We start from the raw sequence: 17,534 nt of genomic DNA on the forward strand, positions 1-17,534 counted from the left end.
GTCGGGTTTCGTCTTAGAAATAATTTTTAAAATATTTACAATTAGTTTTGTTGACTCGATGTTTTTAACGTACGATAAAAAATAATTCACATTTGACAAGTCGGGTTTCGTCTCGGAAATAATTTTTAAAATAATTACAATTTGGAATAAAAATTTGTTTTGTTGATTCAATGTTTATAACGTATAATAAAATATAATTCACATTTGACAAGTCGGTTTCGGAAATAATTTTAAAAATAATTACAATTAAGAATAAAAATTTGTTTTGTTGACTCAATATTTTTAACGTATAATAAAATATAATTCACATTTGACAAGTCGGTTTCGGAAATAATTTTAAAAATAATTACAATTAGGAATAAAAATTTGTTTTGTTGACTCGATATTTATAACGTACGATAAAAAATAATTCACATTTGACAAGTCGGGTTTCGGAAATAATTTTAAAAATAATTACAATTAGGAATAAAAATTTGTTTTGTTGACTCGATGTTTATAACGTACGATAAAAAATAATTCACATTTGACAAGTCGGGTTTCGGAAATAATTTTAAAAATAATTACAATTAGGAATAAAAATTTGTTTTGTTGACTTAATGTTTATAACGTACGATAAAAAATAATTCACATTTGACAAGTCGGTTTCGGAAATAATTTTTAAAATAATTGCAATTTGGAATAAAAATGTGTTTTTTATTTCCGATGGAATTAAAAATGATTCATTTATTATTGAACGTTCGTCTGTTTACATTGATACGAAATGGGGTACGATAGGAGAACGATACGCAACAAGTGGATACCCACAATTTGTTAAAGACGTTTCACGCGCAAAAATGAATCGCAATATCTACTCCGTTATTCCACGCGGAATCATGCGTTCGGCGAGCGCATGAATTATTCAGCAGATCCGGGGGGGAATGAGATGATAACTCCGGCGGATCGTTGGAATCAAGGCTACGGTGATATTAGCGAGCGGCGTACGCATATTTGGCACTCCGGCAATTGTAACGAGAAATTTCTCGCCAGACGTTTAACGAACCGTTGGCCATTTCTTTTTTAACACTTATTTCAATAACCAAAATACTCATGTTCAATAATCGGATTACTTAACACTCGAAGCGCTTTGTTTGAGCAAGTCGCATATAAAATATTGATTTTGCACTGTTTTTCAACAAAAAGATATTTACAATTATAATATAATCGGTCGTTAACATTAAAAAATAAGGAACGATATTTTCTTTGTAATCATTTTTATTTTGTACGATATAAAACACAATAAAAATATTCATTTTAATAAATGAAAATGAAACGTAATGTTGGGTAAGCAATACAAAAAAGAAATCGTAAAGGTAAATCTTCTGTATAGAGATTAGCCATCGAGGTTTATTCTTAATGATTGTAACAAAAATTATTATTTTTCATTGATTTTGATATCTAATTTAACAGGAATTTATTATGAAGTGAAACATGTTCTTTGACTAAAAAGGTTTGTGTGTATACATGTATAGGATAGTGTTGTATAGTAGAGCCTCGATAAATGCACGCGAGCTTTGTCCGTTGTATTGTGTTTACTAGTGAAAGATATGGTCACCTAGCAACAAGTGCCGTGTCTTCCGTTTGAGATAAAACAGGTCGTTAGTAAGAGACCAATGATTACATGAGAGGTCAAGCGTGGGACGTAAGTAGTGGGGATATATTGTATAAGCGGGGCTTCTTCTTATTGGATTGGTTACCTCGATAATTGCATGAATCTCGATACTTGCAGGAATTTTCGACCAGTTTCCCTGCAACTATCGAGGTTCTACTGTAATATGTGTCAAGCTGCAAAGCCTATGACTTATTCATTATACGAATAAAGCCCTGATTATTATTTAAATTTATACAAAAGTTGTTTGTTCGTTACGAAGAAAGATATTTTTACAATATGTGGTCCCACTTTAACTTTTCGCGCCATATTAAATGAACGTACAATACTGCGTCGTTTCTTGCATCAATTTCTTCACAAGTCGACCTAATTTTATTTTAATTACATTACATTAGAAATATTGATAAATTTTCAAATATATGTCATCGAATTACAATGTATTATAATATAAAGAGGCCAGCTGGAACGAAGTATCATGTCGAGTCTAGTTGAACATAGCAAAGGGTTGATATTAAATTCGATGAGACACCATTTTGCGGAACGTGAAATCCGCAATAATCCCTGCAACGATATTTAAGCGCAGTGTAATTGAACTAATTAAGCACTTGGATCAGCGTGGACGATCGTATGCCGTAGGAAGCTCTATTGTTAGGTTACGTCCATTGTTGGCTCCCACAAAGTTCGTGCAGTCGATTTATGTAGCACTTACAATAACTATTTACATACACCTTAAATTTATTAACAAATATATATACAACGATAACGCGTTAACAGGAATTGTAACAATGGTTCGTAAGGGTTCTTGCAAATCTAGTCCTTTTTAACTGTAACTCTTGTGGTCTGCGTATCTGTCATTGTTCTCTGTTCTACTGTAACTTGTAAGTGTTCTGACTGTAACTAAGTTCGTCAGATTCTGTGGCGATTATACAGGGTGTTCAGCAACCCCTGGGAAAAATTTTAATGGGGGATTCTAGAGGCCAAAATAAGGTGAAAATCAAGAATACCAATTTGTTGATGGAGGCTTCGTTAAAAAGTTATTAACGTTTAAAGTTCCGTCCATATTGAATTTTTTTTTAGAAAGTGGGTAGGATTTCGGGGGTATGTCTATTCACCAAAAATGATTGTAAGTGACCCCCGCAACCGAAAATAATTTTTCCAAAACGATTTGAAATTTTTTTCCCCCCGTCGAAAAATTTCACACCTTCTCGATTTTTTTTCTAGAAAGTGAGTAGGATTTCGAGGGTATGTCTATTGACCAAAAATGATTGTAATTGACTCCCGCAACAGAAAATAATTTTTTCAGAATTAATTAAAAATTTTTTTTTTCGTCGAAAAATTTAGGCACCTACCCCCTGCCGATTTTTCTTACAAATTCGTTATTGATTTTTAATAAATTTGTTTGACGCTCTACAGAAAAGTTGCCTAATACTTTTTTGTAGGTGCCCATGAGCTCTACTTCAGACAAAAGTTTCATTGAAATATATTCACTATTGTAGGAGTTATGGCTGTTTGAAAATTGGACCATTTTTATGGGATTTTTCTCATTTTGCAAGGTGAAGGATCAACTTTTCGAATATTTTTGCGATTTCTACATACTCTACACTAAAATACGCGTCGTTTGCCTTTTTAAACATTAAAATCGTCCAATCTGTTCAGAAGTTATGACGTTTTAAAGATTCGCATGAAAATTCCGGCAGACATTTCTGACCAGAAATTATATTTTCGGTAAGGAATTTTTTTCTTGAAAATGCGTAAGATTTTGGGGGTATGTCTATTTACCGAAAATGCTTACAATTGACCCCTGCAACTAAAAATAATTTTTTCAAGACGATTCGAAAGTCTTTTTTTTCACCCAAAACTTTCAGCACTTACTCGAATTTTTTTCTCGAAAGTGGATAGGATTTCGAGGGTATGTGTAATGACCAAAAATGATTGTAATTGACCCCCGCAACCGAAAATAATTTTTTCAGAATTAATTAAAAATTTTTGTTTCATTGAAAAATTTAGACATCTACCCCCTGTCGATCTTTCTTAAAAATTCCTTTTTCATGTTTAGTAATTTTGTTTGACGCTCTACAGAAAAGTTGTCTAATACTTTTTTGTAGGTACCTATGGGCTCTACTTCAGAAAAAAGTTTCATTGAAATATATTCACAATTGTAGGAGTTATGGCTGTTTGAAAATTGGACCATTTTTATGGGGTTTCTCTCATTTTGCGGGGTTAAGGACCAACTCTTCGAATATTTTTGCGATTTGTACATATTCTCCACCAAAATACGCGTAGTTTGCTTTTTTAAACATTAAAATCGGCCAATCCGTTCAGGAGTTATGACGTTCTAAAGATTTGCATAAAATTTCGAGGATCCATTTTTGGTCTCAAATTAGATTTTCAGTAAGGAATTTTTTTCTCGAAACTGAGTAGGATTTCGGGGGTATGCCTGTTGACCAAAAATGCTTGCAATTGACCCTTGCAACTAAAAATAATTTTTTCAAGACGATTCGAAAGTCTTTTTTTTTCACCCAAAACTTTCAGCACATACACGAATTTTTTTCTCGAAAGTGGATAGGATTTCGAGGGTATGTGTAATGACCAAAAATGATTGTAATTGACCCCCGCAACCGAATATAATTTTTCCAGAACGATTTCTAATTTTTGAACTTAATTGTTAATAACTTTTTAACGAAGCCTCCATCAACAAATTGGTATTCTTGATTTTTGTCTTATTTTGGCCTCTAGAATCTCCCATTAAAATTTTTCCCAGGGGTGGCCGAACACCCTGTATGTTTCGTTCACGCCCTTTGTCACGCGATGGAATTGTAGTTGTGAGCGGCTCAGCCAATAATGACAATGCGTGTGAGAGCAGGCGTGGCTGTTACGCTACGGCCAATCAGCGTGCCTAGCCATCAAGTCATCATTGGATAGTACATGGGCCCAAATTACCCCTTGAAACTAATTAAATATGCCGAATGGCTTTAGGGTATGGCAATTTCTATTGTCAAAAAAAGATACACTTGCCAGATGACCAAATTAAGTAATTTAAGTAATATTGAAAATACATAACACGTCCTATAATACAAAATGTTTGGAATTCCAAACGTCCATCGAGAGCAAAACTTTAGACAAGACACTGGACGTATCGAACCCGCAAACTGAACGGAGAGTCTAAGGTTAATAGAATTATGCAAATTTGTCACTTGCCGCGCGTCGGTTCCGCGGGTCTAGCCCGATCTTTGTTTGCTTTGCGTATCCGACAATGGAACGTTGCCGCGTTTTGTTCGTGTGTTTGCCACCGTCTCCGATGAGATATATTTATACTATCAAGTGGTTCGAACGCTCGGGAGTTGCAATAATATTTATCTGCCGCGGCAACCGTGGGTCTCCGGTGAGTCGTTCGCGTCTATCGGGAAGGGGGAGTCCCCGAGGATCGAGCGTAAGTCTCGAAAATCGCGCGTGCCTCGAACCGGGGGGATTTCACGCGAAGTCGCACGCTCTCGCATTGAACCAATTCTCTTCGCCACCAGGGCTGTCGTAGTACACTGGTATTAATAGATCTCTGGTTTTATGCGGCACACTTTGCAACGTCGCGTCTCGTTATTATTTAATCGACGAGCATCGAACCAGCATTCTTTTACTTTCCTGTTATTCGATGTAACAAGAATGGTGCTCTATCGTAAGTCGGTCGATATTCGGGCGCGATTACGGGTCGAAATTTGACCTCTGGGGTTTTCTGGGACATCTCTTCGTATTTTGTTGGCACTACCGAGACTTAAGGTGCGATACAAAAATTATTTATTTGGTATTTTAAGTATTAGGTCGTCCCATATGTCCGTGCCGAGTATTGTACTGTAACTTAAAGCAATATTTTAAATATACAGAGTGTTCGACCAGCTCTGGGGAAAATTTTAATGGGAGATTCTAGAGGCCAAAATAAGACCAAAATCAAGAATATCAATTTCTTGATTTTTAAATAGAAAATTAAATTAAAAAATTTCAAATCATTGATGGAAAAATTATTTTTAGTTGCGGGGGTTAATTACAATCATTTTTGGTCATTAGACATACCCCCAAAATCCTATCCCTTTTCGAGAAAAAAATTCGAATAGATATGAAATTTTCCAACAAAATTAAAAAATTTCAAATCGTTCTAAAAAAATTATTTTTAGTTACGGGAGTCCATTACAATCGTTTTTGGTCAACAGACATACCCCCGAAATCCTACTCAGTTTCGAGAAAAAAATTCCTTACCGAAAATATAATTTCTGGTCAGAAATGTCTGCCCGAATTTTCATGCGAATCTTTAAAACGTCATAACTTCCGAACGGATGGGACGATTTTAATGTTAAAAAAAGCAAACTACGCGTATTTTGGTGGAGAATATGTACAAATCGCAAAAATATTCAAAAAGTTGGTCCTTGACGCCGCAAAATGAGAAAAACCCCATAAAAATGGTCCAATTTTCAAACAGCCATAACTCCTACAATAGTGAATATATTTCAATGAAACTTTTGTCTGAAGTAGAGTTCATGGGTACCTACAAAAAAGTATTAGGCAACTTTTCTGTAGAGCGTCAAACAAATTTATTAAAAATCAAAAACGAATTTGTAAGAAAAATCGGCAGGGGGTAGCTGTCTAAATTTTTCGACGAAAAAAAAAATTTTTAATTAATTCTGAAAAAATTATTTTCTGTTGCGGGAGTCAATTACAATCATTTTTGGTCAATAGACATACCCTCGAAATTCTACTCACTTTCGAGAAAAAAATTCGAGAAGGTGTAAAATTTTTCGACAAAATTAAAAAATGTCAAATCGTTCTGAAAAAATTATTTTCTGTTGCGGGGGTCAATTACAGTAATTTTTGGTGAATAGACCTACCCCCGAAATCCTATCCACTTTCTAGAAAAAAATTCAGTATGGGCGGAACTTTAAACGTTAATAACTTTTTAACGAAGTCTTCATCAACAAATTAGTATTATTAATTTTCGTCTTATTTTGGTCTCTATTTAACGAGAAGTATTTTACGAGAAACAGTAAACCTCTTCTCGTTGGGCATCTCCCTCCCCTTCGTTTGGCAAAGACATTGTATCGTTGCTACAAAATTTGTTTAATTTTTTTATTGAAATGTTGTTCAATGCTTTTTATTAAACCATTGACATTTTCAAATTGTTTGCCCAGTTATAAACCTGGAGTCTGTTATATTTTATTCTTTATAAGGTTCGATTTTCTTATATACTAACAAAAATATTCAAGCAATCAGGCTCAGGTACGATCAAGAAAATTTCATTCCGTAGTGTGGAATTTGAGCTTTGATACAATATCTATTTGTTTAAAATTTGTTTAAAATTTTAAAAACCTCCTGAACTGAGAAATTTTGTTTTCTATTAAATTATACATTTTATCCTCGTCAAGTTCAGAATATCGAAGGCCACGAATTTATGGGACGACCTAATAAAAAAATTTATAGTGACTAATTATTTATCCTAGCAAAGTCTATTAAAAATTCAATTTTTCACTGTATCTCGAAACCTTCTTGTGAATCGTTAGAAATTATGGTCGTGGATTATTTTGATACCCCGAACAAATGTTTGTTCGAAAGCATAGATTGTATACTATTATATAATAGTAGACGTAGTTCGTACAAATATTAAGACTGGTGTCTTTCAGACTCGCTTGATGCCAGGCATTTTCTAGTGGGAAGGAACATTTTTTACTTAAATTATTGTTCAGAATGGTGTATAATACATACTACGAAATACAGAGTGAGCACTGTTCTCGACGAGTAAAGACGTTTGAATAATTGTGAACGATATTGTACGTATCGTGTAACTTCTTTTCACCGATAAGTTTCCATTACTGCGTGCACAGGCTCTTTACTAATAGCTTCATACCATTACAATGCTAGGATTGTGCAGTATATAGTACTATAGTGCCGACTTAGAATGTAATCGCACAGGGCAGCTTGAAAAGTCTCTAGTTTAATACTATAATATGTATAACAGTGTTACGTGTACTATATACTTTCTAGCAGTATGTTTATAGTAGAACAATGTGAAACATGTAGCCTTATGGTATTATAGTATATAGTATAATATATTATTTATAGTAACATTGCAATAAATTTTGATTTTCTTAGTGTTCATCTAATAGTAAACAATAGTATATAAATTTATCAGATTGTAAATAAACGCGGCCCCTCGCTAGAATGTTTGGGAAAAAATATACTATATCAGATATAGTATTATGTATACAAAGGCACATATACAGGATGTTCGGCTACCCCAGGGAAAAATTTTAATGGGAGATTCTAGAGGCCAAAATAAGACGAAAAACAAGAATATAAATTTCTTAACTGAGGCTTTGTTAAAAAGTTATTAACGTTTAAAGTTCCGCCTGTAGAACGGCGATCTGCAAACAGCTGCGTAAGCGTGATAGTGGTTCTCATTCACAAAACTGCAAGACTGTCGATACGTCAGGAAGTAGAGTCTCTCATGCTGAATGAGAACCACTATCACGCGTACGCAGCTGTTCACAGATTGCCGTTCTACAGACGGGACTTTAAACGTGAATAACTTTATAACGAAGCCTCTATCAACAAAGTGGTATTCTTGATTTTGTCCCTAAAATCTCCCATTAAAATTTTTCCCAGGTGTGGCCAAACACATTGTATATGCACATTTAATTTGAGGGAATTTTTTTAATACTATAATATGTACAACAGTGTTACGTGTACTATATACTTTCTAGTAATATGTTTATAGTAGCACAATGTAAAACGTGTGGCCTTATGGTATTATAGTGCATTGTATAATATATAATTGTTTGCATTGCAATAAATTTTGATTTTCTTAGTGTGCATCTAATAGTAAACAATAGTATATAAATTTATCAGATTGTAAATAAATGTGGCCCATCGCTAGAATGTTTGGGAAAAAATATACTATATCAGATATAGTATTATGTATACAAAGTCACATATAGAGGATGTTCGGCCACCCCAGGGAAAAAATTTTAATGGCAGATTCTAGAGACCAAAATAAGACGAAAAACAAGAATATAAATTTCTTAACTGAGGCTTTGTTAAAAAGTTATTAACGTTTAAAGTTCCGCCTGTAGAACGGCGATCTGCAAACAGCTGCGTAAGCGTGATAGTGGTTCTCATTCACAAAACTGCAAGACTGTCGATACGTCAAGAAGTAGAGTCTCTCATGCTGAATGAGAACCACTATCACGCGTACGCAGCTGTTCACAGATTGCTGTTCTACAGACGGGACTTTAAACGTGAATAACTTTATAACGAAGCCTCCATCAACAAAGTGGTATTCTTGATTTCGTCCCTAAAATCTCCCATTAAAATGTTTCCCAGGTGTGGCCAAACGCATTGTATATGCACATTTAATTTGAGGGAATTTTTTTAATACTATAATATGTACAACAGTGTTACGTGTACTATATACTTTCTAGTAATATGTTTATAGTAGCACAATGTAAAACGTGTGGCCTTATGGTATTATAGTGCATTGTATAATATATAATTGTTTGCATTGCAATAAATTTTGATTTTCTTAGTGTGCATCTAATAGTAAACAATAGTACATAAATTTACCAAATTGTAAATAAACGCGACCTCTCGCTAGAATGTTTGGGAAAAAATATACTATATCAGATATAGTATTATGTATACAAAGTCACATATAGAGGATGTTCGGCCACCCCAGGGAAAAATTGTAATGGCAGATTCTAGAGGCCAAAATAAGACGAAAAACAAGAATATAAATTTCTTAACTGAGGCTTTGTTAAAAAGTTATTAACGTTTAAAGTTCCGCCTGTAGAACGGCGATCTGCAAACAGCTGCGTAAGCGTGATAGTGGTTCTCATTCACAAAACTGCAAGACTGTTGATACGTCAAGAAGTAGAGTCTCTCATGCTGAATGAGAACCACTATCACGCGTACGCAGCTGTTCACAGATTGCCGTTCTACAGACGGGACTTTAAACGTGAATAACTTTTTAACGAAGCCTCCATCAACAAAGTGGTATTCTTGATTTTGTCCCTAAAATCTCCCATTAAAATGTTTCCCAGGTGTGGCCAAACACATTGTATATGCACATTTAATTTGAGGGAATTTTTTTAATACTATAATATGTACAACAGTGTTACGTGTACTATATACTTTCTAGCAATATGTTTATAGTAGCACAATGTAAAACGTGTGGCCTTATGGTATTATAGTGCATTGTATAATATATAATTGTTTGCATTGCAATAAATTTTGATTTTCTTAGTGTGCATCTAATAGTAAACAATAGTACATAAATTTATCAAATTGTAAATAAACGCGACCTCTCGCTAGAATGTTTGGGAAAAAATATACTATATCAGATATAGTATTATGTACACAAAGTCACATACACATTTAATTTGAGGTTTTAGACGATCGTATCGATTCTATCTTAATACCGGCTACTGTTTGTTTAAACGTCGCCACTAAGTCGCTTGGACATAATGGCTCTTTCAGAGTACTTTTCTGCAAATCAAGCTATAGATCTTACGATGATATCATTAGGCTATATTCTGAAGCACGCACTCCGGCTTTTCAACACCGGCGAGTGGAAAAAGAGAATCGGTCGATCGAATCGCTGAACCCGAGATCTTTCATTTGCCGAACGACCACTGTAATCAATTGAAGTTGTCTAGGGCATCTATAGGCACTTCTATTCCTGATACTAATTATTTAAAAGTTACTTTTACCTACGTACTTCAACTTCGTTTATTTATTGATGGCCGTAAAAAATCGATTTGAGCCACATTTCTCACAAGATTAGCCAGCAACTATCTCTGTTATTCTTTTCTTACTTCGCTCGCGAGAAAACTAAATAAATAAAAAAATGCGACTGCCAATGTTTCCTATTTCATTAAATTACCGCAAAAGAACAGAAAAGTAGAAATTAGAATAATAACAAGTGTATTTATTCAGCTAGAACACAATCAATTCTTCAGGTTTCATGCGTTACTACGCAATCTAATATGTATATACAGCGTTGTTTCCCTATGAAGTTACGTTCCCTATCAATGTTTGTTTCTTTTTCTTGTCACCCTCTTCGTTATTTTATGCGTTGGTTGGGTTCCGTTTACTCTGAAAGAAATATTTATTTTTTCAAGCATGGCGTTTTAAATACTAGAAAGTTTCATTAACTGGATACCAATCAAAATGGACACTGGCGTGTAGTAAATCAAAGGACAAGCCATTCTTTGAACCAAACATCGGTCTCGTTCGGAGGTGGGAAGAATTCGTATCCAGATAAAAATATATCTGTTCGATCAAATAAACGTGACAAGTAAATTGCTATACGTCGATCGTATCGGTTATCTATTTACTCGTATAAAAAATCTGTCCATCTCTGGTTCGTTCGATACATTTTTCCTCGTGAACGCTAATTTGTGGTTAATTCCGTGTCGCGATAAGGGAATTCTGTTTGCCGTGCAGCCTCCAGGCACAACGGCATCGTCGTAAAAAGCTTTATCTGCCGAGCAGTCTATCTACGGATTGTGTACAGTAATGTTCCCGAGTCGCACATGGTGTGTTGATAAGCATTAAACGTGTTTATGGCTGCATGATAACTCGCCCATTTTATTAATAACCGTTAAGTACACCGTGATTATCGGCACTCACGGTTTTCGCATCTGGCTGGTTTGCTTATTATTAGCGGCAGCTTTTACGTGGCTAATTATAGGCGATATTATATATCCATTGTCTCCTGCTAGCTGCCTCCTTTAGAAACACGTCGTCGAGGTCATTGTCTGATCGGCACTCGGTCCGAGCGAATCGAACCCGCCGCCATATGCTTTTAAGTCGCGTCGTTCGATTCGCGCTCGAACGCATCGGTGACTTTCATACAAAGTGTTCAGCCACCCCGGAGAAAAATTTTAATGGGAGATTCTGGACGCCAAAATAAGACAAAAATCAAGAATATCAATTTCTTGACTGAGGCTTCGTTAAAAAGTTATTAAAAAATTAAATTAAAATATTTCAAATCGTTCTGGAAAAATTACTTTTGGTTGCGGGACTCAAATACAATCATTTTTTGTGAATACACATACCCCTGAAATCCTACCCACTTTCGAGAAAAAAATTCAAGTAGGTACTGAAATTTTTAGACGAAATTAAAAAATTTCAAATCATAGGAGAAAAATTATATTTAGTTACAGGGCTTAATTACAAGCATTTTTGGTGAATACATATACCTCTGAAATCTTACGCACTTTCGAGAAAAAAATTCGAGTAGGTGTGAAACTTTTTGACAAAATTAACAAATTTCAAATGGATCTAAAAAAATTATTTTTAGTTGTAGGGGTTAATTACAATCATTTTTGGTCAATACACATACCACCGAAATCGTACTCGCTTTCGAGAAAAAAATTCTTTACTAAAAATATAATATGTGACCAGAAAAGTTATCTTGAAATTTGATGTGTATTTTTAAAAAATTCTAACTTCTGAACAGATTGGACGATTTTAATGTTTCAAAATGCAAACAACGCGTATGTTGGTGAAGAATATGTAGAAATTGTAAGAATATTGGAAAAGTTGTTTCTTGACATTGTAAAATGAGAAAACCCCTCTAAAACTGGTCCAATTTTCAAAAGGCCATAACTTCTACAATAGTAAAGGTATCTCATTGAAAATTTTTTCTGAAGCAGAAGCCATGAGTACATTCAAAAACGTATTAGACAATTTTTCTATAAAGCGTCAAACAAATTTATTAAACATGAAAAACTAATTTTTAAGAAAAATCGACAGGGGGTGGTGTCTAAAGTTTTCGATGAAAAAAAGAAATTTGAAATCGTTCTGAAAAAATTATATTCGTTTCCGGGAGTCATTTACAATTATTTTTGGTGAATAGACACCCCCCGAAATCCTACGCACTTTCGAGAAAAAAATTCGAGTATGTGTAAAATTTTTCGACAAAATTAAAAAATTTCAAATTGTTCTAAAAAAATTATTTTTTGTTGCGGGGGTCAATTACAATCATTTTTGGTGAAGAGATATATCTTCGAAATCCTACGTGTTTTCGAGAAAAAAATTCCTAATTGAAAATGTAATTTATGGCCAGAAATGTTGCCCGAAAATTTCATGCGCATCTTTAAATCGTCATAACTTTTGAACGGATTGGACGATTTTAATGTTTAAAAAGGCAAACGACGCGTATTTTAGTGTAGAATATGTAAGAATTCCAAAAATATTCGGAAAGTCGTTCCTTGACCCCGTAAAGTGAGAAAACCCCCATAAAAGTGGTCCAATTTTCAAACAGCCATAACTCCCGTAATAGTGAATATATTTCAATGAAACTTTTTTTTGAAGTAGAGCTCATTGGTACCTACAAAAAAGTATTGGACAATTTTTCTGTAGGGCGTCAAACAAAATGGTTAAAAATGAAAAACGAATTTTTATGAAAAATCGACAGGGAGTGGTAGCTGCTGAAATTTTTCGACGAAAAAAAAATATCAAATTGTTTTGGAAAAATTATTTTCAGTTGCGGGGGTCAATTACAATAATTTTTGGTGAATACATACACCCATGAAATCCTGCGTACTTTCGAGAAAAAAATTCTTTACCGAAAATATATTGTGTGGCCAGAAATGTTTCCCTGAAATTACCGTTTTTCGGGCGGAACTTTAAACGTTAATAACTTTTTGACGAATCAACAAATTAGTATTCTTGATTATCGTCTTATTTTGGCCTCTAAAATCTCTCATTAAAATTTTTCCCAAGGGTGGTCGAACACCCTGTGTATTTCTTGCTGGCACCACTGCAACGTTAATTCGACCGTAGATACGAATCGACGGACGTTACGAATGTTTTTTCAACCTTTTTCTTGTCCGAACTTTCGGGGTTAACGTCGCTGCGAAGATATTATGTTACAGTTTCCTAGAACTCCCATATATTTCTGTGCTCGGCGCTCCTTGGAACGGGTATACGAAAATGCAATGTTTACGCTCGCAATTTCGAACTGTGAAAACAAGTGGCCCGAGTAATTCGAGCTTCGGTGTGTTTGTTTTAAGATAATTATATACAATACAACGGTTATTTATTCCGATGGAATAACCAGTCGAGATTAGAGTCCTATTTAGGTGCAGTAATAAATATTTATACGCGTAGCTTGGGTGGTATTAAATACAGTAGAAAAAAAAAACAAATAGTTTAACGATACTTCCGATGTATCTTACGTAGTTGCGATTTATAAACGTTTCATTAAAATAGAATTCCGTTATTATAAAAATGGATGCGTTACAGCGACTTTCGTTCGTAAACAATATTCGCGCGGTGACGAACGACCGAATGAATCAGAACTTACTAGCGAAACAGTCCGATGTTGCAGTCATTTGGAAATACGAGAAGTGACGTTGAACCGCGTGCCTTGTTTGCGCTGGCATCCTTACAGAAGACAATTGATTTCAGTCGCAAAGCTACCAACGCGCCTCGACAAACCGACGTCAACGAAAAGTATATTGCACGGTGTCATGAGAGATGCATCGGCTCAGATATAATTCCCCCCTCTCTTTACTTTTTTTTTCTCTCTTCTCTTTTCGCTCGAACGAGCGCTACCGTGATTAAATGCATCGCGGGACTAAACGGATGATACATTTGACTACAGTCACGGTTATTATGGGAATGTTTACGGAAGATTCTCGGAATCGTGAACGATCGTTCGGTCTTGAACTCCAGTCGGGAAGGCGATCTTTGTAAGTGGACACGAATAAAATAGAATTAAATACGGTTCGCGCGATTACAAAACCCGACGATGTAATCGTAGCAGATTAATGCTCGTGCACCGTCGTCGAATCTATGAAGCAATCGTTAAGAAAACAGGTGCTCTTTGTACAATGATTAATTAGGAAAATATTGTGAATGAAATAAAATGGTTAGTGACCGTGTTCCCCAGAATAGATGAACGCCGATTAAGCGACGTTTGGTCATATGAACACGGTTTCGTACGATTATCTGAACAGTGCCATCTAGTAAAGAAAAACAAATGTTCCGTGTTTACGTCGACTTACATGCCTCGTGTGTTCTTATCGTGAATTCGTCGGTACAGCAGTATGTAGAGTACCAACGTGTGAAACGAAACGTAATAAGTTGGTCGTATAATAGGGAAATTGTGACCGAAACGTTAGTTTATTACGAAATTGAAAAGCCAATAGCTTGTAATATATTACAGAAGTAACAAATTATGAGCATGAACAGCAAATGTTCATTAAGTTATAATTACTTTGATTTATCACGATAATAAATGATCATGTTTCGTATTAGAATGTAATGGAATATTTTATCTCACTGAATGTTTCTCTACAATATTAACGTAGAATTATGCTTTCAATTATAAATTTCATAATTAATGTAAGAAAGTAACAGTTAAATGTATTTAGAAATTTAACTCTTGTACTAATATAAGACAGTAATTGATTAATATGGTGATGTTAGAGAGTAATATATCTACTTCAATCTACCATCTAACGGGTAATGAAAAATCTACCCCTAAAATGAACAATTAAGGTCAATGCCCATTATAGTCGAGGAAGTAACCGTTAGACGAGTTTCATTATTCTTTTATCGTTTCGAAGGCCTTCGAAGTGGCATTCAACTCTGGTGGCTAAAGCTTGGCTATAATTAGCGAGGCACACAATGTACGTCCATTTTGCGATTATTTAATATTATCAGAGATTGTTGAATCGACTGTACAATTACAATGTATTTCGATGGAACAAGAAACCCATAGCTGTGCATTAATATCTGAGCTCCTTAACGCATTAGTCAAACGAAATTTAGTTGCCAGAGTAAACAACATGGTGGGAAAGTTACCTCTCTGTGACCTTGAGGGTTCGTTTAGACTCGACTTACTTTTGCACGAGAGTTTAATCGAGTACCAAAATTTTTACTACTCCCAAAAGAGTAAGCTCTCAGTGACCAAAAAAGAAACTGAACACGTGCCTGAACTCTTGACTCCCACGACTCGAGTACACTACTCCCTTCGCGGCTTACTGCTTCTACGTGTTCGTTATATCTCCTTCACCTATATTCTATTTTTTTCACGAGTTGCATCTTGCCCTACATTTTCGCGACATCGATTTGCACAGTAATAATCGTCTTTCCATAACAGTTTCCATTTATACGACGTTTGGTAATATTATCAAAATCTTTTCAAGTCCTGGTTATACTGCTGAACATTTGATCGAAACGTAACTTTTGTCTGATTCCAGATGAAAATTGAAACGTCCCAGGACATGACGTAAATATCGTGATCGATAGAGTGAGGGCAAAGGACACCATGAAAATGAATCTCGCGCCGTAGTCTCGCCACCTGCGATGTTAGTCACACAGACACCCTCCTCGATGGACAATCAGCCGAATATGATGTCGGTACTCGAGGAGGAGACGAACGTCGATATCGATGACGCGTTCCCGCCGCACGTTGACACGGCGAACATCGTCATACTGCCCGAGTCGCCTACCAGCAAGAAGCAAGCGCTGAAGACCTTCAACGAGGTCAACGCGCTTCTCCAGGCTGGCAGAAAGAGGGAGGTTAAGCTGATCATAAGGGAGAATGCGTGGCCATTGAACAACGGGATCAGGGCGCAACTATGGCCAGCTCTTTGCAACCAGCATGCACACGGCAAGAACATGCTCGATGGCTTCTATTGGGACATGGTCAACCAAGTGTTTGGGACCACAGGTGTGTTCTCACCTGTACAATAGATTGATTCGATCTTTACAATTACCCTAGAGCTTCCATTATTCGAACTTCCCAATTATCAGATAGGAGCAGGGATTTTACTTAATTTTACTTTAATTAAACTTTAATTTTACTTCAGGTAAGGCGAGTTGTGACAAAGAGACGAACCTATGCTAAACGATCCTTTGCATACGTTTGTACATAAATGGACATCACGAAGATTAATTTGGCGCAGAAAATACTGATCGTTCAAGGTCACCAATCGTGGAACACATTCGACGATCTTTCATTTATGTATTGTGCTTCCTTCTTTAATAGAGAGTATCCGCTTTCTGCCTCATGAAATAGGGCATATGCAAAAATAAATTGAAGACGTAGGATAACATTTTTCTGTACGTAGCTTTGTTTTCGAGAAAATCAATTTTGGAGATACCTGAACTACGCATGCGCGTATATGCACGGCATACATATGTACAGGGTGTTCCGCCAACCCTGGGAAAAATTTTAATGGGGGATTCTAGAGGCCAAAATAAGACGAAAATCAAGAATACCAATTTGTTGATGGAGGCTTCGTTAAAAAGTTATCAACGTTTAAAGTTTCGCCCCTACCGAATTTTTTTCTTGAAAATGCGCAAGATTTCGGGGGTATGTCTATTCACCAAAAATGATTGTAATTGACCCCCGCAATCGAAAATAATTTTTCCAAAACGATTTGAAATTTTTTTTTTCCCATCGAAAAATTTCACAGCTTCTCGATTTTTTTTCTAGAAAGTGAATAGGAATTCGAGGGTATGTCTATTCACCAAAAATAATTGTAATTGAGCCCCGCAACCGAAAATAATTTTTCCAGAACGATTTGAAATTTTTTTTTTCGTCGAAAAATTTAGGCATCTACTACCCCCTATCGATTTTTCTTAAAAATTCCTTTTTGATTTTTAATAAATTTGTTTGACGCTCTACAGAAAAGTTGCCTAATACTTTTTTGTAGGTACCCATGAGCTCTACTTCAGAAAAAAGTTTCATTGAAATATATTCACTATTGTAGGAGTTATGGCTGTTTGAAAATGGGACCATTTTTATGGGGTTTTTCTCATTTTGCGGAGTCAAGGACCAACTTTTCCAATATTTTTAGAATTTCTACATATTCTACACTAAAATGGGCGT

The 17,534-nt window shown here is 35.3% G+C and overlaps 1 protein-coding gene across 6 annotated transcripts in view; it reads left to right on the forward strand.

Moving 5' to 3' along the window:
* The window catches only part of Sky (GTPase-activating protein skywalker), a 79,044-nt gene that overhangs the window by 48,418 nt on the left and 13,092 nt on the right, over nt 1-17,534 (forward strand). For 5 of the 6 annotated variants that reach the window (XM_076770892.1, XM_076770891.1, XM_076770894.1 and 2 more), the window contains one exon: nt 15,898-16,370. In XM_076770892.1, the coding sequence (XP_076627007.1) occupies nt 16,004-16,370 (367 nt within the window). In that variant the 5' untranslated portion in view covers nt 15,898-16,003. Of the gene's footprint in view, nt 1-14,358; nt 14,383-15,897; nt 16,371-17,534 lie in introns of those variants that run through there. The other variant, XM_076770893.1, reaches the window with a different exon arrangement.

The sequence above is a fragment of the Colletes latitarsis genome, chromosome 8 (genome assembly GCF_051014445.1).
Source record: "Colletes latitarsis isolate SP2378_abdomen chromosome 8, iyColLati1, whole genome shotgun sequence".
Taxonomy (NCBI): Eukaryota; Metazoa; Arthropoda; class Insecta; order Hymenoptera; family Colletidae; genus Colletes; species Colletes latitarsis.